General features: G+C 38.9%; 1 protein-coding gene across 1 annotated transcript in view; it reads right to left on the reverse strand.

The window, feature by feature from the left end:
• Positions 1-23,384, reverse strand: part of CEMIP (cell migration inducing hyaluronidase 1) — a 105,796-nt gene that overhangs the window by 21,907 nt on the left and 60,505 nt on the right. The window contains exons 10-17 of the mRNA XM_075858154.1: positions 20,701-20,842; positions 19,630-19,821; positions 3,980-4,149; positions 3,617-3,826; positions 2,886-3,091; positions 2,491-2,560; positions 1,875-2,003; positions 1,086-1,171 (exon numbers count right to left, since the gene is read on the reverse strand). Coding sequence (XP_075714269.1) covers positions 1,086-1,171; positions 1,875-2,003; positions 2,491-2,560; positions 2,886-3,091; positions 3,617-3,826; positions 3,980-4,149; positions 19,630-19,821; positions 20,701-20,842 — 1,205 coding nt within the window. The remainder of the gene's footprint in view (positions 1-1,085; positions 1,172-1,874; positions 2,004-2,490; positions 2,561-2,885; positions 3,092-3,616; positions 3,827-3,979; positions 4,150-19,629; positions 19,822-20,700; positions 20,843-23,384) is intronic.

Raw genomic sequence — 23,384 nt, forward strand, 5'->3', positions numbered from 1 at the left:
AAGCCAGTAGTGATCTGTAAAGGGATTTACATTTACACAAGGTAGGGAGATTTTCTTGAATATGGGGAACCTGGTTAAGTGTGAATTCTCTTAAAGTGGATCTTTCAGCTTAATATGCTGCCCTAGGTAAAGGCCGCATATTATAGCTACAGGTCTGTTCTCCTAGTAACCAAAATGGCAATAACAATTTTGTGCCTTTTAGCTAATAGGAGCACTGATAGAATACACCAGTCTCATAGTTATAAGCCAGGCGTATTTTCGAGGGGAGCACTCCCCTGCCTTTCCTCACCCCCTCCCGCCATTCAGGCCAGTTATTAACAGCCTGCTGTGTATACATGTATACACAGCAACCTGTGAGTCACCAGAGATGAGTCTATAAGTCCGATCTTTCAGCAAAAATGTTTTTTGCCGTTTTGGCTACTAGGAAGACGGACTTGTAGCTGTAATATCCTACGATTACATAGGGCAGCATATTAAGCGGACGAATCCACCCAAATTGGATTGCACTACAGTAGGATATAGGCCTTACTACAGACAGAGGCTGGTCACCTCTGCTAACATATAACTTTTCTAAACAGCTATAGACATGATCTGAGTGAGATGCTGAAGAAATAAATGGCCTGTGAGAACTAATATCTGCTGTGTATACATTCACGTTTGGTGTGTCCATTCAGTGTACTCCCAGCACATATGCTGATCATATCCGTAGACCCGACGAATGCCTATAACATTTCCTATTTTTTAACTCTACAGGAAATCGCAGCCTGCTGCGCTTTTCTATACAGTCAGCCACCACAAAAAAGTATAATGTAGTCTATGCCATCTATATGGGACCTATAGATGACACATGCTGTATAGTTTACAGTGGTATATGTTGGGGCTTTATGTTCGCCTGTAGATTTCCCCAACGTATTTGCTGCACATAGACCCATTAGCCAATGTGGACAGAGCCTTATTGAACATAGGAAAAAGAACAGGATTCTTTACTTAAAGTAGATTTTATTTTCCTGGTGTGGGACATGCAATCGAAAAAAATCTGCTCTTATTTTTGGAATGGAATATAATTTATCACCACAAGCAATTACCGTGCTCCAATCAGTGTAAGGATTGGTCTCTTATCCTTGTCAGTGGCTTCAGTTGTTTTGACACCATTGTCAATTATCATTCCAGCCTGGACAAACAAAGGGAAGATGTGAGAGATGCTAATGACTTAGAAGATTTTTTTTTATAAATCCAGCAACTGGACTTTGGAAATAATATTCCAGCCGTCTTGTTGTGTACAGTTGGCCATAGACATGAGATATTTTATAGCATGGCTAAACAATTTTGTGGGATCTGTAGACAATCTTATGTCCATGGTGGGCCATTGCCACCAAAACTCTTATGCCTATGGCCAGCTTTAATTTGGCAATCTTTGACACAGCATACTATACAGTACATTCAAAATACAGTTTGGAATGGGCTGGGATGAAGTATGAGTGACCTAAAGTTAGCTCGGAAGTTATTATATCCTCCTATATACACTGTAAATTAGAGCACATTGGTCCTGAGTTTAAAGGGGTATTTTTTGATCACAAACTGGTGAAAACTGGTGTAAAATGTGATCAGATGTGTGCTGATATTTGTAAACCATGTGCAGAAAATAGCAATTCCTTATCTTCACATTTGGTCATAATTATAGAAATTGCATCTCTTTGATAAATAGAGAAACATTGTTAAATTCTTTTATTGTGTTGTATCCTCTACTTTTCTATTTGAACATTTCAATAAATAAAATATAAATACTGCTACAAAATAAAAATATGTTTTGTGACTTGTAATTGATAAAAACTGTGTCAATTTAATAGATGTTTCCACTTTTATGTCAGACTCACCCTGTAGTTGGAGTGTGCACGATTATTTTGGAATTTTCCTAGGGGAGTATGTTCAGATTTTCCTGGTGCATACAGTCCCTCAGAAGGCCCAGTAGGTACATGATGAAATATGAACCAAAATCCAGTTTCCTGGAAAAAAAGAATAATATTTTTTTTCAAACCACCTTTAATATATGAGGCTACATCATGTTTTAGCAATATAAAACATGGCATTTTTACTATGTATTACTATATTCTATTATTTACTTAAATTATATTATTCTATTAAATGTATAATAAAACATTAGAAGACTTTCCACTATGATTCTCCAGCAGTATGGATTTAATACAAAGAATGTGTGGGATTATGGTGCTTTTATGTCTTTTAGCGCTATGTAAACTATTTATATCTTCTCAATGGTTATAAAACAGAGCTGTCCTGGCCAGAACATCAAGGTGAAAGTTATAAAGGTTAATAGAGCCTCTAATTGCTTCATTGAACCACACAGTAGGAGCTTGTAGTGGATTCTAAATGTAAGGTAACATATAAGCTATTCCAGATGGACCTCTAATTTATGTCGGACTTTGCTTCTGTTGTATGATTAAGCTAGGCTAAGAATCTTAATGCTATACTTACTTCTGAGCCAGCCGCTGAGCAGTTGATGAGGTTGTTATTGGGATTGGCAATCCAGAAGGTGGAAACAGCACTGAAGGCAAACAAAAAACACGAGAAGTGGAAAATAAGTGTCCTGCTTACTCCCGAAGAAATGTTGTCTTCCGACTGTTCTTACTGGTGTATCAAACTGCACAAGAACTAGAGAGTCAATGTGCCCTATTAGCAACTTTAATAATAATAGTAAGAAGACGGAGGAGTAACTCTTCCAATAAATTAAATGGTTAAAATAATTATCCTAGCCAGTTGTCTAAAACAACTGTTTTCAATGTGGTATTATAGAAATATTTATTAATAAAAACTTAATAATAGTTACAATAATAACATTAGCTACTTCCCACCACATTCTGCATACTTACTTGCAGTCCTGCCTGGGTTTTGCCACATATCCCGGATAGGAGCCTTCAGTTATAGTCTTGCACATTTTATTGTCTCTGTCAGAAGGCAGTAAGGTTCCAGCTTTAACCAGAAGACCTAGACAGTGGTCAAACGTGTTGCGTTCCTCAGGGCCATCTTCCGTGAAAAAACAATGGCCAAGAGTATCATAACCCACAACATCCTTTACCTTAACAAGAAGAGCAAAGAACACAGATTACTATTATATTTACAAGATCATACATAGAAGTTACTACTAAACACAATTAAAGAACCCCAAACTATAAGTAATTTCACCTCAATTCCACCTAATGGAGTTGGAGTTCTGATCTTATATTTTCAATTAGAATTCAACTGAGATGGATTAAGGTCCAATTTTCAGATCTGTAGTCCAACACCCGGAATCAGATATTCAAGTTGCCATAAAGACAACTCAAAGAAATAAGTTATAAGTAAGGACCATGCAGGTCTGAAACGCGTCAGTTGCAATAATCTATCTGTATAATGTTGAATTAACACTTAACCTTTTTTTTATTAGAGAATGAATGATAACTTTTTCAGACTCTAGTGCTTGTCAAGCTGATGGTGAATTAACTAGACAAACACTTAGTGGATTGGGCATGGTGGCCCCTAACTATTCCTATTACATTAATTTATTTAACACATCAAGTTTTCTTGTTTGCTCAGCTTTTATAGATGCACTAAAAATACCTACTAGCAAACCATTGGTGCCATGAACAGTAACACAGCGAGAAAATGCATGATGGATAGAGATATCCTTCACGTATGTGGGAGGGTGGTATCCTCCCTTTTCATCCACGTCACCAGTCGTGTGGAAGTGAATGGGGTAATGTCCCATTGATTGTTGTCCCATGTGTTTCAGTTCCATGCCTTCCAAATGAACTGCTCTGAAGCCTTGGCCGATCTGAAATAAACAAGACAAGCCATAAGTTACAAGTTATCTATAGTTCAAAAGTTATTCAATTTTACATAATTCTAAAATGTCATGTTTATTTTCTGATATACTAGCTTATGTCCCAAAATATAAGTATTAACAGTTTATTTATTAATTGCATACCTTAATATGGCCTCCAAAAGTATCAAAGTCAAAGAATTCACACACAGCGTTGTTGTAACAACTTTCTTCCATTTCTCCAAAAATAAAAATATTCCTACTAAGAAGACCAACTTCTGCTCTCATATCAACCCCATCCATCTCTTCTCCAATATGGAGATACTTAGCTTGTCCTTAAGAATGAAAAAAATAATAATTTCCATTAGTTATAAAAAAAACATGAATTTCTTCTACAGAAATCTCACCTCAGAATTGGCAAAAACATACTTGTAATTTAGCTAACAGAATCCCCTTGTAAGTCCAATAACAACAGATGGTCTAATATTAACTTCTAGCTCGGCATTCACTTTAACAAATTCCACTGTGCAAAGAACTCAGTTGACACATTCCCTATAGAAATAATTTCAACTTTGTATCTGAATTTACATTCTCCTAATATAACAAATATTGGGTTCAACCGCTTTACAGCAAAAGCAGGAGCAACCTACAAAAGATTTGTATGAAATAAAAAAAAAAGCGTCTGCTTATTTTTATATATATATATATATATATATATATATATATATATATATATATATATATATATATATATATACACGAGTAGTGCCACTCATGTCAATGGGCTGCTTCTGGTACTGCAGCTAATTCTCATTCAAATGAATAGGGCTAAGCTGCAATACTAGACACATAACATGTACCATTAGTGGCGCTGTTTCTGGGTAAAAATCAGACCGTTTTTTTTTCTAACCCTGGACAACCGTTAGGTATTTTATTGTAACCCACAATATAAATATTAGTTTGTATCCATTATTATGTGAATCTATACTCTAATAAGCGCTTTGGATCACCAATATCACTCCAAGTATCGTAGGATGATTAGGAGAAGGCAATCTATTTTCTTAATTGTATTTAGGGCACGTTCAGACATGGCAGAGTTTTTCCGCTGCAAATGTTGGTGCAGATTTGGGGCAATTACGCAACGAATCTGCACCAACATTTGCATATTTGACAGGTAATTCAGACATTGCCGAAAACACAGCGGACTTGCCACAGATTTCATTTTTTGCATTGCAAAGGCTGAAATCCGCAGTGAAATTCCGCTTCTTCTCCGCAACACACAGTGCACGCTGCGGAGGGAAATTCTGGACCGCAGCCTATGGTCCGCAGCGGAGTTGTTCCGCAACGTCTGAACTAACTTGCCTAAAACCTGTATAGAAACAAATGTAAAAACCGTCCGCTGGAGAATTCTACTGCGGACTGTCCACAGCGGAATTCCACAGCAATTCCGCCACGTGTGAATGTGCCCTAATGGAAAAAAAACATTTTATTTTGTCTGTCTCTAAAATTAATTTTATTTGGTTCTAGACGTTGGGGGATTAAGTTGCAAGGAAAAAATTTCCTATGGAAAAGATACCTGAATATTTGTACCGTGATTATGAGGAATGTTGAAAGATATGGTGGGCAAGTACATCCAGACCTGTCTAGCCATTCCATTTCTCTACCTGCTTTGAAGCTACATATCACATATGGTCCCTGTTTTGCTCTCTCTTACTAAAATTCCACCATAAAATTCCATTGTCCACTAGAATTAGAGGATTACAAGACACAACATTCTTCGCCTGGTTGCGTGCAATGCTTGAACCGTCTCTTTGTCATGTCTGGGGAACACATAAATGGCTAGAGTTTCTGCTCAACTTACAGTGCACCTTTTATTACAAATAGTAAAATCTTCAATTAAACAATGGTAAACCATTTACCGTATATGACTATTAAGTCTAAGACTAGGCAACTGCATTGTAAAAGACCCTTTCAAGTACGAGTCTAAATGCAAAAATATGAAAAATCTACTACAATTCTATCAAAAATAAAAAAGTGTATGACTATATTAACATCTATTATACATATACTATTCTACATAAGTATAATCGAGAGCTATCTATGAAGATGCTGGTCTAATCTGGAACATCGGCTTACTTTACAATACATATCCTAATGCATGAAATGAAAAAATGTGCCCTCTCTGTTTGCAAGAATTGGTCAGGAAAAGTTGAATATTGAAATTCCTTGCTATCAATGACCTAGATTCTGTACCTAAATTGTCTAATCATAATTTCCTTTTATTATATTCCTGTCAAATGTCAGGAGATTGCACATATATTAGACATTTCTGGATAAGTTACTGAGTAGTGGCAGAATATATTCAGCTTGGCAAAAACATAATATTTATACAACTCCTGATGCCAAGTAATTAACATTTCTTTCAATTGGAGTTCTGACACAGAATTGCATTCTAATCGGACATAAATCATAACTTCTCCTCAATGAAATGCCCGTGCAGCACACATTACACAGTGCTAAACATGCAAACACCAATGTAATACAATGGCAGTAGAAAGAAGAGGCCGTACTGAAAGAAGAAAAAAGGAATAAGGGAAGGCCTCCATGACTAAAATAGATGGGAGGGACACAGAGTTGGCTGGCCTATGAGAGGAAAGGGGGGGGGGGACAGCAGGAGGGCTTGAGTGAGAAGGGGTGGGGATTGAAGGGGATGTACCTGTTTCCTGTTTGTGCTCTCCCTCTCTTCGCCAGGACACAGAAGCAGGAACATGTTCCCGCCCGCCCGCCCTGATGTGGATCGGTTGACCGCGGCAAAAGGTTGCTGCGGATGGTGGTTCTTCTCGTCAAAGTTTATTTGCTTATTGACATTTGTCTTTGGGGGAGGTTAAATTTTGTCATTGCAGCTGCGGGGGGGAGTCCTTGAAGTAGGTCGTAAAAAGTGGTGGGGGGGAATGCATCACGGGATGCACCCCCAATTTGTCGGCTTCTTAGGGTGTTACCCCTTTTGAAAGCTGGGTTATATATATTTATATATATATGGTGGTCATCTGCAAAAAGGTAATTTGGTGCTCCTGGGCCGGGTTACGGCTGGGGGTAAGGTATTTGTGGGCAGATGGCCAAAATTAAGTATCGGTGGCTTCAAGGACTTGCCCCTGTCATTCTGGTTGGTTTATAATGTTATGACCCTGATAGGGTCGCAGTGGGTTATTTGTTGTTATGATGTATCCCCTTTTTTGGGGATTCAAAAATTATGGTATTTAAAGTTATTGTTATTTAAATAATAAACGGCTGCTGTGGCCATTAAAATCCAACTCTGTTTCAGTGTCTGCTTTGGGAGGGTAGATTTACATAAGGGGAGAAGCGACTCGACTTATTTGAGTCATGGATGTTATATATACAAGAGCAAGAAGTGTAAATAACATTCATCTAAGAAAACTATGACCCAGCTATATGCACATACCCCTATACATATGTATAAAACTGATATATGAAATGATCCTTAGTGCCCAAATAAATTATATCCAATATGTTGTACCTCAACGTCCCTGGAATAAATGTCGGAAAATATCTGGAGTGATTCCAACTCCTTAATAAGCCAAGACAAGAAAGTTGATAGTTTTGCCATCTGCACTCATGTAATGATGCATGCAGGGTTGGTGTCAACACCAGGCAACAGTTTGCCTGGTGCTGATGCCGCCGCTACATACATAATTGCATAAGTGCAGATGTCAGGGCCCATTGGGTTTGGTGAAGGCCCATGGTAATCTTGGTAAGAATGCCCTACATTTGACTGTGGAGAAGACAGGGGTTCTACTGTGCGTCTGTTGCCCAAGGACCCACATTCATCTGGAGCCGGCCCTGTATGTACACATTTATACATGGAAACCAGATACAATAGGAATCTATGTTATGGGCCTCTCATCTGCCATTTATCAACTATGCCAGAAAAGCAGAAAACTACTGAATGGCTTGGTATTTTCAAGATCAGAACCTAGAAGTGTAAAATATGCGAGCATTGGATTAGTAGTGGAACAAAGCAATTCAGCATCAAGTCATCCTCAGAAAATGGGAGAAACGTTCATAAGTTCTGGAAAGGTACCAAAGATTTAACTAACACACTTTCCGTGCCAACCGCATAGAACTACCAGGATAGAGGTCCTACAGTAGACGTATTTGTACGTTTACTACATAATTTTTGTTAGCTGGTAAATGATCCCAGTGTAGACATAGACTGAGACTTTCTGCATATGTCTCTATGTACCTAGACATATGGTTTGACTATCGCATTTCATCTAAAACAAACTCTGCAGAGAATTTACCAGAGCTTTACATCCACTTCACAAGCAATAATACTCCAGGAAGAGTTTAAGATAAAATTCATTCTTCGTTTCCTTGCATTAAATGTGTTGTCTGTTAGTGAAGCTGAACAGAGCGAGAGTCCCACTTGTATGCTTTTCATTTACTCATAATGCAGGTCATGCTAAGCTGTAATCACTCGAAAAAATGGCAAACATGCACCGTGCGCCGTCTATATATAAACTAGCTCTGCAGACTTGGCTCAGCCCGCCATGGTAAAGATATTTTGGAACATTTAATTCTAAAACACAAAAAAAAATTACCCCTTTTAATGATCTATAAAAAGAAGGAATGCCTTTAATTTAGAGCCTGAAAAAACACACGCCTTTTCTAACAATACCAGGAGCAGAGAGTTTCCATGATTCTTCCTGCCAGAGCTGAACTAGATTTGTAAGGGAAAATCAGAGGTACAACAAAAAGTAGAATAGAGACAAAATAGTTCAGAAAAACAAAACTGTATCATTTCAGTCCCCACGCTCTAACGTAGGGGATGGAGGCTGCGTAGATTGAATGGGGGAAATATTTGTTTACACATGCTCATCCATACATGTCGGGGTTGCCCATAGGCATCTAAGCATGTATATCACACAAACATAGGAAAGAATATTTGCTTAAACCATATTTAAACATAAAATGTTGCCCATCCTGCTGCCACAGTCCCAGAGATCATTGCTTGGAAACTACATTTCAACAGTGACTACAATCTTTTGACAGCAAATCTAGCGTTCAGGATTTCCACCCAAAATGTAAAATTGTCCATGTATTGGTAAATCGGACGTTAGAGTAGCAGTCAAAGTTTGGAAAATATGTTTACTTTTTTAGAGATATTGCCAATTTCCAATCAGTTACGTGGTGGCCATTTATGCAATATGGCTGTACTTTCTATAAAATTTTAAGTGAAAATCGTGTTGTCCGCTTTCCGCAAATTAATGTTTTTTCTTGTACAATAAAAAGTTATAAAATTCTCCAATATACTTTCTGTATTAATCCCTCTGGAATATCCACTGGAAGTAAACAATGAATGTTCCTACTGAAAAACAACAAGCAGAGAACTTGAAAACCATGAGGAATTAATACAGAAAGTATATTGGAAAATTGTATAGCTTTTAATTGTACAAAAAAAAAAAATAACACCGATTTTCTATAACCGTACAACCCCTTTTAGTATTAGGTATATATTCCCTGAACAACCTTTCAGTGATGATTTGACCATTAAATTGTATTATTTCTCCAATGAGATTGTGTTCCAAATTTCTAATACCATTAACAATATATTTCCTTAATAGTCTACAGCTTATAACATTTTACATGGTTGGGGTTAGTCATGAGAATTCCTGAACTGAGTGTAACATCTTATCTTTGTTGAAGGGACTGAAATTAGCAGGCAAAGCATTTTGGGAATTTTGGTTTAAAAGCTGATAAAAAAAATAACACGTTAAAGTTCACCCCTACTTAACTTCAATGCAAAGTAAATATATTGTTCGAAATGGACTGGGATTCCAGAGAAGACTGTTTACCAATGAAAAAAGCTACATAACATAAGTTTATTATCTATTTCAATAATATCCAGTTCTACCAAGCCCTTTCTTATCCACCCTTAATGTTATTTCAAGATTTGAGAAATGTAATCTAACACTGAAGTAACACTATATTATCTTAAGTAATATAAATAAAGCTGACGGGAGGATACGTTGAGGAATTTTTGTAAGGAGTCAGCAAGTGTTTAAGTGTTATGTTTATATAAAACAAAATGTTCTCGCCACATTTGTAATGTACATGTTGTACATAAATAATTTTTTTATCAGGTTCTCTAGATTTGACAAGTTAGGAATGTACTGTTCATTTACTTATTAATAGTAAAAATAATTCTCACTGCCCGTTAAACCATTATACTAGTACAATGCTGCCCTTTTCATATAGAATTAGAATCCGCCATTATTACAGTCTACACTAAGGCTTCTTCTCTGCTCAGCAACTGATGGCAAATAGTCACTTTGTTATTGATAGAACATGCGGACAGAATGACGCCTGATATTCAGCTACTAGGTAATTCAAAAGTGGCAACCAATATGGCTGCACTTACTGATGTCACTTTTGCAAAAATAGTCGCCACAACAAAACAAAATATACCAATGAATATAAGTAGAGTAAATATAATTACTAAACTTTCAGCTGCTGTTCTAATATCTAATTTACCTCTATGTGGCTAATTTTATGTTATGGCTGGAAATTCTCTTTAATGGTCCTTAGTCTTTTGTTTAGGACATTATGGGCCTATTAAACTCAACTGGTGTTCTTATCAACCAAAACTCACAGCCTGCATTCAAACATAAGCATAGAAATCATTGATCCCAAAAGCATTGTTCCCCAACCAGAACTATATCTAGCACTCAGCACTCACCCTGCATGTGACTCTCTAGCTGTTAATAGCCTTAGATACTATTGTGCACTACTGGCAGGAGGGATGTCAGAGTTCTACGGAAACTTGGCACTAGGGTCAAAATCATCTCACTGGTAGTTGGCACTAGGGTAGGAGCCAAATGACATCATATCCTTGATAGACTTTTCCCGTTAAAAGGGTTGTTGCATCAGGGCAATCCCTTTCCATATGCCATTTTATTGTATATATACAACATAGAGGGAAGTTCTACAATCATGACCACCCCCCTGTATGAGCTAGAGCGGAGGGACACTATCAAGCTGTGGCTTTCACGCTGGCGGACTGGAGCCGTCCAGGAATTACATGGATAGCCATTCATTACATGGACAGACATATATCTGAATGGCCGCCATGTAATACCACCTTTACCCTGCAGAAGAGGTGCATTGTTGGCTGACTTCAGGACCCACAAGGGTCAACTGATCGCTGCTGCGGCTCTTATATTAAAGGGGTTGTTTAATATCCAGTGTGGGCTTTACACCATTTGTCATATCTGAAATTGGCAAAAAAAGATTGGGACCTCTGACTTTAAGCATCTTCTGTTTAAACAGAGAAATGCAAGTTTTGTTACCTAATCTAGGGGGATGAATTACTGCAGACCTATGGTTTAAAAAAAAAAAAAAAAGATTTCCTTTGAGAATATAATAAAATATAGATGAATATACACATTCCTAACCTGGACATTTCGAGACACTATTTTAGCTCCCTCGACCACCTTGTATTTCAGATAGTGCAGCTTGACTTTTTGTTTTAAATGGGATATGAATATCTAAAGCTTACTAGGTCTGTTTAATAATACCAGTCCCTCAGATGTTCATTCAAAATGGTATAAAATTGAAAAAAAAATTTAAAAAAAATGTAATAGATATAAAATATACAGTACTATACACTTTAATAATGTTTTTCTAGTTTTAATATTGTTAATTTATGGAATAATATAGGTAATATTTCTTTAATATTTTTCCATTCTCTACTTACTCCTCAAACATATTAACTCAACACAAGTGAGTGGCCACTTAACTTGACCTTATTCCGGCTCTCACGTTAGAACAACATATCTGTAGTATTCCTCTTTGTATCATACGGTCCTAAGTGCCCCATCATGGTGAAGAGCTTGCGGATGAATTGCCAGAGAGTTTCGAGCTGCAATTAGCAGCGGATTAGATTTGTTTTTGGTAATCCAGGTCCTGACTCATGGCGTAAAGATTTCATAAACCCACGCAGGCTTTTTATAACATAATTACAAATATTATTCTTTGAAGTTTCTTATTGCTAAGTGACAAGTGATTGAATATGATGTTATGGAGCATGGAGATGGGTTATAAGAGGTGCCAAAGTTTTCACTTCATGTGTGTGTGTGTAATAAAGAACAGAGCCAGGTCAAACTAAATTTAGTTTTTGTGATATTCTAACAGATGTTTGCGACAATGAGTAAAAAAAAAAAGCTGAAAATATAGCTTAGAAGAATGGCACAATGTTAACTCATTTCTGTAGCAGAATGAACGTCTCTCAGGGTAGACTTCTTCTGAACTTGGCTATTCCTTTTTCAATATCACCTTATTAAGATATCACTTTCAAAATTCATACCTTCCAGCATGCCCATACAAGAAATAACACTTTATATCTACATCTCTAAACATTTCCCATATTTTATCTTCACATAAAGAATGTCACCTGAATTTCCTGCACAATTAAGGCCCTTTTACACCGACCAATGATCGGGCAAACAAGTGTTTATATGAACGGTCGTTGCCAGGGGCGTAGCTAAAGGCTCATGGGCCCAGGTGCAAAATTTCAGTTTGGGCCCCCCTACGCATCTTCTCTCTAACTTTCAGCTGCATTACTGGGTCTCTAAAGTAACCCCTCAAAACAAAAATATATACATATATACATCAGAGACGAATAAAACAACTTTTATAACACGGCAGGCTTAAAGCGGCGCAGTTCTATGTATGATAGTATACCTAAATAATGAAGTCACCAAATAAAGGTCATATACCAGCTCTACACAGTGAAAAATTAATACACTACAGTTGTATCCCAATTTCCCTTTTCTACTCTATCCAGGCCAGACCAGCATGACTTCTTCCAGCCACAACTTGTCTCTTCACACAAACTACAAATTATGCTGCTAGCCCCAATAGCCCTCTTAGTGCCCCCTCCACCTTAATAGTGGCCCCATTTGTGCCCCCTTTTGTTCCCTACAAAGTAATAGTGTCCCACCACAAAATCATAATGCCTTTTTTGTGCCCCACAGTAATACCCTCCTTTGTGCCTTATACAGTCATAATACCAACTTTTTTGCCCCCACAAAGGGATTGCTGCCCCCTATGTACTCCTAGACAGGATAAATTCCACCTGGGCAGTTGATAATTTTATTAATTGCAACATATTTAAAATGGTTTTCCCAGAATCATTAATTATTACCTATCCACAGTATATTTGATCATTCTCTTATTGCTGAAGGCGATCGAGAGACCAGGGGTCCCAAACCCTCAGATCCTCCTCACTGCACCCCTGCAATAAAGAGGAGCTGGAATGGAGCGGCTGTTGAGCATACGCCCGCCGCACCATTCACGGTCTATGACAATGACGTAAACAGCCGAGCGCTGTACTCGGCTGTTTCTGTCATTCCCATAGACTTTGAATGGAGCAAGTAGAGTGCATGCACGATCACTGCTCCATTCAATGTCCTGCTTACAGTGAGGAGGAATGGGGGGTTTCGAACCCCAGTTCTCATGATTGGTGGGGGTCCCAGCGAAAACAAAATGATCACTTATCCTAAGGATAGGTGGTAATTTATAATTCTGGCAAAAAACAACAACTTTATAAACCTTTAGGAGCAGCCTCTTTATTTTCTATAGTTTCCAATGGACACTGGCATAGCAGAGTTTCACATTACAGCACAGCTCCAGACCTCCAGTAATGTGCAATCATTCATGACCCACAGTAACCTCTAGCCCCCTTATCAGTGTCTTCCCGATAACTGGAGGCTGGAGCTGTCCTGTAATGAATTATGACACTCAGTAACCTGTTATTAGTGTCCTGTCTGCGCTGCTCTCACTGCTGAATCCTCCCGTTCTGTCCTCTATTTGCAGGATAGAAAGAACAGAGAGAAACAGCAAAGATCAAACCCAGTATAGGGAAAAACCACTAAAGAAAGACCATGTAACTGATGCCTGTCCAGAACTCACATGGATGTGGGGGAAACGAGCTGCGATGAGACAGGAGCTTCTCCTTACACAGCGTGCGGCAGTGTGTGTATCTAGGCTCCTCCTCCCCTGTCTCCTCCAATCCAGTGCCTCAGAGCACAAGAAGGGAGGGGGAGTACACACGCTGCTGCAGCTGCGCTGTGTAAAAATCAATTTTATCTAAGAAGTAATGATACGGTCACTCTAAGTGTGGCGAGGGGGGCCCGTGGGCCCCTCAGGCTTAGGGGCCCGGTCGCAACTGCGACCGCTGCGACCCCTATAGCTACGCCACTGGTCGTTGCCGATAATTACCATGTGTAAACAGGGCAAGGATCAGCCGATGAATGAACATCGGCTGATCGTATCAGTTATGCAGCAGAAAATATTATTGTTATCGGCAGGTCATCCCGCTGTGTAAACAGGGAGACGCGCTGCCGACATGATGATAATGCATAGGGACGAGCAAACGTAGTAACTATCGCTCGTCCCCATACATAGCTTCTTGTGAAATGATCAAATGAGCGCCAATCAACGAGATGTCTCATTGATCGGCCCTCGTTGTTATGGTCAAAATTGAATGGTGTAAAAGGACCCTAACTCACTTCTCTGCCATCCTCAGTGATCACTAAAGGTCCTCTTACACGGCCCGTCCTGGGTTGTGTAAACGTGCGCCGATCAACGAGACAGCTATGTATGTGGACGAGCGCTCGTTACTCCGATCGGTCGTCCCCATAAATTATTATCATGTCGACGGCACGTCTGGGAGATGTGCTGCCGACAACGATAATATAATTTTTTTTTTAAAGGATACGATCAGCAGATGAACGTGTGTTTGCTCGTTTATACGGTGATCGCTGCCTTGTTTACACTGGCAATTAGTTCTCTGAACGATCGTTTGCGCCATAATTGGCCCATGTAAAAGGGCCTTAAAGAGGCTCTGTCACCAGATTTTCAAACCCCTATCTCGTATTGCAGCAGATCGGCGCTGCAATGTAGATTACAGTAACGTTTTTTTTTTCAAAAACGAGCATTTTTGGCCAAGTTATGAGCATTTTTATATTTATGCAAATGAGCCTTTCTTAAGTACAACTGGGCGTGTTTAAAGTTAAGTCCAAGTGGGCGTGTATTGTGTGTGTATAGCTGGGCGTTTTTACTTGTTTTACTAGCTGGGCGTTGTGAATAGAAGTGTATGATGCTGACGAATCAGCATCATCCACTTCTCTTCGTTAACACCCAGCTTCTGGCAGTGCACAGACACACAGCGTGTTCTCGAGAGATCACGCTGTGACGTCACTTCCTGCCCCAGGTCCTGCATCGTGTCGGACGAGCGAGGACACATCGGTACCAGGCTACATCTACTTACCTGCAAACGCCGATGCTGCTGCAGAATCAACTGTAGCCTCTGTCGCCTGGTGCCGATGTGTCCTCGCTCGTCCGACATGATGCAGGACCTGTGGGAGGAAGTGACGTCACAGCGTGATCTCTCAAGAACACGCTGTGTGTCTGTGCACTGCCAGAAGCTGGGTGTTAACGAAGAGAAGTGGATGATGCTGATTCGTCAGCATCATACACTTCTATTCACAACGCCCAGCTAGTAAAACAAGTAAAAACGCCCAGATGTGCATACACAATACACGCCCACTTGGACTTAACTTTAAACACGCCCAGTTGTACTTAAGAAAGGCTCATTTGCATAAATATAAAAATGCTCATAACTTGGCCAAAAATGCTCGTTTTTGAAAAAAAAAAACGTTACTGTAATCTACATTGCAGTGCCGATCTGCTGCAATACGAGATAGGGATTTGAAAATCTGGTGACAGAGCCTCTTTAACTCTGCCTGTTTCTTATCTGAGGCAGTAAAATAAGACCTGTCATTGTGTCGTTAAAACTCTGTTTATCAGTGAAACTTAGGTGATAGCATTCAATGTAGGCTGTAAAACAAGATGCCTTATTATCTACCACTCTGCTGTATAGGTTGTTTGGTCACTAGATGTCAGTTTAATGTGAAAACTGCAACATTTAATAATTTATTCTTATATGACCTGATATAACTTAAAATAAGCACTACCTAAAGATATAAATTAAAAAAAGTTCTGCACCAATTATTTTCATTATATATCTTTATACAGTTTGGGGCTTCTCTTTTCTTATAGATATTTAATATTAATATGATTCTTGCTTCATACAGCCACCACTATGGGGAGCTCATGAGCTAACTGCATACTGATTTTTACATTCAACAAAAAAAAAAATTTCATGCAACTATGCCCCCTAGTGGTAGCTGCCCTAATAGGACTTTGTAGTAATCAAATATATTATTATTGTTACTACTATTATTATCTAATCTAAATATTTAAGCTATAACCAGATACCAAATATAATAGGCACTTATATTATAGTACACTTGTTTCCGTATCGGCTGTCTATGACCTACGTTAAAAAAATACAAAATCCATAAACCAGATGTTTAAATCCATCTAAATCTCTGTACTCCTCTTATCTAAGCATGGTATTGCATAACCAATTGTTTGCAATCCATCTACATAAAAAAAGTAAAAAAAATTACAACATACATCTGTCTTGCTGTGATTACAGAACAGTTTCTGTTTGTGATTGAAAACATTTTTTAAAAAATTGTGGGAAGATGAGTACTAAAGATAGAACATGCACACATCATTATGAAGCCCTGACATAAAAAGCTTGGCTGCTGACAGCTATCTATGTTAGAACCTGTCTCAACAGCACAGACTGCTAGGGATCCGTAAACCAGCTGCAATGGGGAGCACTAAGACACAAGGCTGATTTCGGCTTTGGAAATGAATTAGGACTTGGTAAATTTGCAGTTTACAAGCTCATTTATTATTTATAGTACAATGGGAATAATAAAGGCTATGTGCACTTTTGCAACCAATTTTTTTTTTATTACTCCTACTTAATTTAAAAATAAAGCAACTTTACAAATAGCCTTGATTATAAACGAAAAGGGTTTTACAAGCGTTTAAAAAAATAAAAAAAAAAATAAAAAAAAAAGAGCTTCTATGTGTCTATATGGTCACCAGATGATGTCACTCACCATAGCTCAGAAATAGTTATTTTTCATTATCATGATGTTGCCTAACTCTGTGCAGCACTGTTGTTTTCATTTTGCTTGGGCTTGCTGTGGGTGGGATTACCATTTAAAAGACTACAGTTCCCATGATTCCTCCCCGGTCTCATAGAGATTGCCTATATTTACAGATGCCTGCTTGCCCCTCTATTACATGGTGTACGGTAGTGCTGTAATTACTCACTGTCTGCTACTGAGACAATAAGACACTGTCTGCTAACCTACAGACAGTAGAAGAGGGGTCAGAGAGAGTGGCGTAACATATGACTACAGGATCAAACTGCACACAGGATTTGTAGCAGTCTGTATGCATGAAGACACATGGGCCTGCATAGGAGCTGTGAACCCAAAACAGTAAGACTATTTACTAAGGTGCATTACTTTTTATTTAAACCCTTCCTGACATTTGAAACTTTTTCAGTAAGACATCTACCTGAGCCTGAGTTTGCTGATCTTTGCAGGGGACCAAATAATTATACATGCATCTTTTTAGAAAGCCCCAGTGGCCCAATAATAGCAATAGCAACAATGGAGAGTTAATTTTTACACTTGCTCCACAGCCGTTCCTTTTTCACACATGGACATGCTATGCTGTCCCTTCCTCCTGCCCTGCTCCTTGATAGAGTGTATATTGTCTGTGAGACCTTCAAAGTCCCTATATGATCCGCCAATGACTATTTCATGACAAGGATGTGACAGACACATTGAAACATGGACCTCTGAAGATCCAGTATTCTTCTACTTCTGTTTTGAAACCAGAGAGAAAACAACCTAGTGGCCTTACATCAAGATCTACTAGTCCCCACTCTGAGATCTACCAGTCCAATCCATTATTTGGCCACCACTGATCTAAAACCTTTAAACTAGAGCTTAGTACCTGTACACGTTCTGACTCCTAAGAACATATATACTCTCCCCAGAAACAAACTTGTCGTTTTTTTGCTTGCCTGCAGATGTTATAAATCTCTGACAAACAGTTTGTACTAGAATTTCCCGGTGTATGTGGAATTCTTATGAAATGATGAGATTTGCCTCAGGAAAATGGATGTCATGTACAAGTGAAATAAGGGAGCACTGAACTGTCTTGACATGCAGTCCCCACCAGTAAGAGATCAAGATGATCAGATTACAGCGGACAGTAGAGCACGGTCTCTATATGTGCCATAAATCAGACAAAATAAGTGTCAAATGGGAGAATACAGATGTTAAGAAAGTAGCAGGAATAGCTTGAGGACTGATTCACAGTATAGTGAAATACAAGCCGCTCTTATACTGAAAAGCCTCTTTGTAGCTGTCACATATGTAGAGGAAAGTTTCCATTCCTACAGCGAAAGTAAAGGAAAACCAGACCCGATGTATAAACATATTACTCTTCCATTAAGCCTGACCTGCCACTATGGATTAGCAGTGCCTGATGTGAAAGTAAGCTACCTATAGATCATGTTAGTATTTTTATCTAGATTTTCTGGCATTAGGTAAATCTGCGATCACTAAATTCACACTATGCTTACCTATTACCGGCTGAAAAATATGCTGACACTGATCTAAATAAATTTTATAATTGTCATCCCCTATTTAAAAAATATATATATATCATATTTAGTTAAAATAACTTGTTGGTTTGTGCAAAAATCTGCTATATATAGAATGTGAGGACCCTGTTCCCTGACCTCTCATACACTGAAAGTTTATGCCCCTCTGGCTGAACTCTGCCTTTCGTTGCACTGCTTGCTTTTTATCCCCTCTCTGTTACATTTTCCTGACCGCCTTTATTATTTTTGAAAAAAGTCCAACCTTTCCATTGGCAAAGCTATCCAAGTCACATCGGGTGGATACAATTATACTGATACAACTTTTCACAAAGGCCAATACCCCCTACAGTCTAGATACAGACGATAAAGGGTGACCAAGGAAATGAAGAGGAATTTTCCACTACTTATCAGGTCTACCCATCTTTTTATAGGAAATGGTCCAAAACGCAATAAGGTGTCTCAAGATGGGGATTAACAATAATACATCTGCTAGCAAAAAAATGTAATATCGGAAGCACCAATATCCACTTGATCCTTGTTTTTTGTTTTTATTTACCTTGGAAAATTCCTTGTATTGGCATAAATATGTCAGCGTTAAAATATTTGATGAATTTGTCCTTGTGTCTTATTATATTAGTATTTACTCTGTATGTTATTTTCTGTTTATTTTTCTGGTTGCTTTTCATTCTTATTTACTTGTCAGAACATACAAAGGATATGATGCATGCAAGCATAGGTAAGCACAGGTAAATAAGATTGTATGATGCATAAACTGTTGAGTCCCTAGGGATTCTGGACCTGTTAGGTATATAAAATGCGGGATCTTGGTAGACAGAGTCATGATCACCATAGGTCCTTGAAGCCCAGTGGGCCCTGGCATATGTCCAGGTTTGCCTGGTTCTGATGCCGATCCTTAATATTTCCAATGATAAAAACTAATTTACTCATGAAAAACTTCCCATCACTGCTATTAATGTGGCATGTAAACACGTTCCCCTAGATATGCTCTGATAATGAAAAGGAGCAAAATCCTCACTAGGTGCAAGGGGGGGGGGGGGGTGTTTCGTTACATCTAGGGTCAGCTTTTGGATTATAAATCACAGACTGTATAGGACAGAGAAATACTATTTAGTCTTAAGTTGTAATTCACATACAATGGCAATAAATATCTAGAAAGATTTTTTTTTACCTTCCACTTTGACCTGATTGGGAGCACAAGCCCTGCAGGGAAGTACTTTGAACTCTTCTGCCTGGTACATGCTGTAGTCCGTACTGGTCACCACGATGGTATCTCCAGCTTTCCACGACCGGGCATTATCTGCCAGATACAGGATGGTGCTGTTCACATTGGTGTCAACAATCACTGTTAGTCTGGGCTTTACTGTAAAACAAAGAATAGGATTATTTAGCTTTTTACTAACACCAGGAGTCATATTCTTCCTTGATACACCGTAGAACTCGCATTAATCCGAACAATGGGCCAGGGGAGCATCATTTACTTTTCTGTCAACTTTTTTTTTGTTTGTTTGTTTTTTGGTGGAGAAAACTTTTGAATAGTCATTGTTTATTACAGTTGTAAGCAGCAGTTTCCGGAATTTCAACACCATAGATTTATTGTAATTTGGTAATTCAAGATAAAGCCTTCAGAAATTCAGCACAGCATACGTGATTTATCTTGGTAAACATGTTTCATTACGACTACATAATACATTTTTAAACATGGAGCTTGCAATCTAATGTGAACTATACCAGTAATGGTCAATATTAGAGAAACATAGGGAAAAAACTGGGCACATTCCTTGATGTTACATAAAAAATGGAACAGAATACTCATCTCGAATAGAAATATGGACACTAAATCCATGTTGGATATTCTAACACCAATAACAAATTAATTTTTAGAAGGAAATAAAACATGATTTTACTTTTAACATGTGGTAAGAATGATGCAGTGGACAATTGTGTATGAATGCCAAATTAAATTTAAAAAAAACTCATAGGCATGTGGCATTCTGCTTATTAAAAAAGTATTTTCTATTACTTTATTAAAAGCTAAGAAAGAACAGTGTCCTTGGTGGCCCAAAGGTGCCCTCTTTTCTTGGCTTCATGTGCAATAAATGCAGTAACTTTCATTGACAATTACTTTTCTTTATTCTTATTACTTCAGCTTTCCCGGACTAGTTATGAATATGTTATGGTGTCCCAGTTATCAAGCATTCGGACAATAAGAAAGAGTGACTTTTAATACATAGATAACCACCTGGCTTTCCACAAAGGAAACGGACTTTGTAGTTTGGGCACTGTGCATGAACCAGGCTGTTCTGGCGGCATTCGAACCTATAGTCATGGCCCCCTTTGTAAAAGACCTGTGTTGGTATGCTGGTCCCATTAACTGTAGTGACCTGTAAGGAAAAGAATGCAGGTTACATATGGCAGCAATGGGAAACGTTCCGTATACAAAGCACTTATCAGGATGTAGGGAACAAAGTGAGCACATGAAGTATTGACACTTTCTATTATAGGTTAACATAACATAGGTTATATTAAAGGAACACACTGGGAATTTTTTTTAATCTTAGCCCCGTTTGGGCCCCCGTTTTGAAAGTACATCCTGTAAAAGTTAGGGCAGGTAATCCTCTTACCAGGCACTTTATTTTCGGACTATCGTCTCTCATCCGGGCCACCATTATGTCACGTGACTCGCACCGTGACTGTCCGTATCCTATAGCGTCTGCTGTGTGGACCGGAAGTCACTTTCACTATGCATTCTGATGAGACGCTCAATGTGAGTCTTATAGGAATGCATGGTAAAAGATAGGGGCTACAGAATACATGGGGGAGCAGGGAGTTGTGTTTATGGCTGCAGGCTTGTGTGCACATGGCTACAGGCACAAGCCCTTTAGCATTGAGTTCTATGTGAGCAGATATGACCCTGTACCACTAGCACAGACAAGCCTGCAGCCGCAAATACAGCTCCCTGCTCCTCCATGTATTCTATAGCCCCTCTCAGCAGTAACATTTTAATACATTCTATATTACAAAGTGTGCGCACTTAAAGCAGGCACACTTGAACCTATATTCTGATTAGTGTGTAAACCCTTAGGGCATGACCACACATGGCGGAATTCCTCCGCAACTGTCCGCATCCATGCCGCACAGAATCTGCGTTGCAGATTCTGCTGCGGATCTGCACAAAATGTGCAGTACATTGATGCGGACTAGCTGCTGCGGACTGCGGGAAAAGTGCTTCCCTTCTCCCTATCAGTGCAGGATAGAGAGAAGGGACAGCACTTTCCCTAGTGAAAGTAAACGACTTTCATACTTACCGGCCGTTGTCTTGGTGACGCGTCCCTCTTTCGGCATCCAGCCCGACCTCCCTGGATGACGCGCCAGTCCATGTGACCGCTGCAGCCTGTGCTTGGCCTGTGATTGGCTGCAGCCGTCACTTACACTGAATCGTCATCCTGGGAGGCCGGACTGGAGACAGACCCAGGGAGTTCTCGGTAAGTATGAACTTATATATTTTTTTACAGATACATGTATATTGAGATCGGTAGTCACTGTCCCGGGTGCAGAAACAGTTACTGCCGATCGCTTAACTCTTTCAGCACCCTGGACAGTGACTATTTACTGACGTCTCCTAGCAACGCTCCCGTCATTACGGGAGCCCCATTGACTTCCTCAGTCTGGCTGTAGACCTAGAAATACATAGGTCCAGCCAGAATGAAGAAATGTCAAGTTAAAAAAGCAAGACGCATCCGCAGCACACATGACATGTGCATGACAGCTGCGGACTTCATTGCGGAACTTTGAATCTCCATTGAAGTCAATGGAGAAATTCCGCCATGAGTCCGCCACTGCTCCGCAACAGACAGAGCATGCTGCGGACACCAAATTCCGCTCCGCAGCCTATGCTCCGCAGCGGAATTGTACGCATCGTGTAAACGAACACTGCTAAATTAAAGTGAAAGTCAATGGAGAAACGGCTCCGCTGCGGATTAACGCTGCGGAGTGTCCGCAGCGGAATTTAAGTGAAATTCCGCCATGTGTGAACCCGCCCTTAGAGATGACCATACACAAGACAGTTGTCCCCTGATCTGACCAATATTTGTAGATCCTCAAAAATAGACTGAATCTGTCCACAAAAACGACTATTTATGGCCAAGAAGCATTTAGCCTAAACTAGAAGTCTTATAAAAGTAAATCTACTAAATATATATATACACACACACATATATATATATATATGTATTATCTTGACATCATCAGAATTTGATATATGTGAGATTTATTTATTTTGTTTGTAATCCCCTTTGAAGAAGACGGCTTTATTTTATTTTTTGGGGACACAAGTAAAGTATACAGACCTCTACTGTACCACATCCACAGCCACACTACTACTCGAAAAAGATGTACTTTGTATCACATATCAACCTTCATACAGTCAGTTACTATGTGTATAATACTGGACATTGTGAATGTTGATCCAGTCTGATTGTCACTTGGGATCAGGAAATAATTTTTTCCCTTTTGGGGCAGATTGTCTCATGAAATTTTTTATTTTGCCTTCTTCTGAATCAATATGGGGAAACAACGTTCTAAAATGTATTCCTACCCCTTTTCTTCATCCACATCCTTTCCGTTCCCGTGGTTGAACTTGATGGACATATGTATTTTTTCAACTGTACTATGTAACTATAAGGACAAGATTATGTTTTCCAGACTCAACGGTTTCCCCATCATTATTTTATCAAATGCAAACAGTGTAAATCAAAAAAGTCACTAACATGTCAATTCCACAATTCACCACTGGGTGTGCACTGACACTGCATTCATTAATCCATTGTCCTTGTTCAATGTGTTCCAACAAAATATTTTTGTGAACCACACAATGTATTTACTGACTTTCATTCACTTATAATGTGTCCTTTGTCTGATAATTCC

Source organism: Rhinoderma darwinii, chromosome 3 (assembly GCF_050947455.1).
Source record: "Rhinoderma darwinii isolate aRhiDar2 chromosome 3, aRhiDar2.hap1, whole genome shotgun sequence".
Classification (NCBI taxonomy): domain Eukaryota; kingdom Metazoa; phylum Chordata; class Amphibia; order Anura; family Rhinodermatidae; genus Rhinoderma; species Rhinoderma darwinii.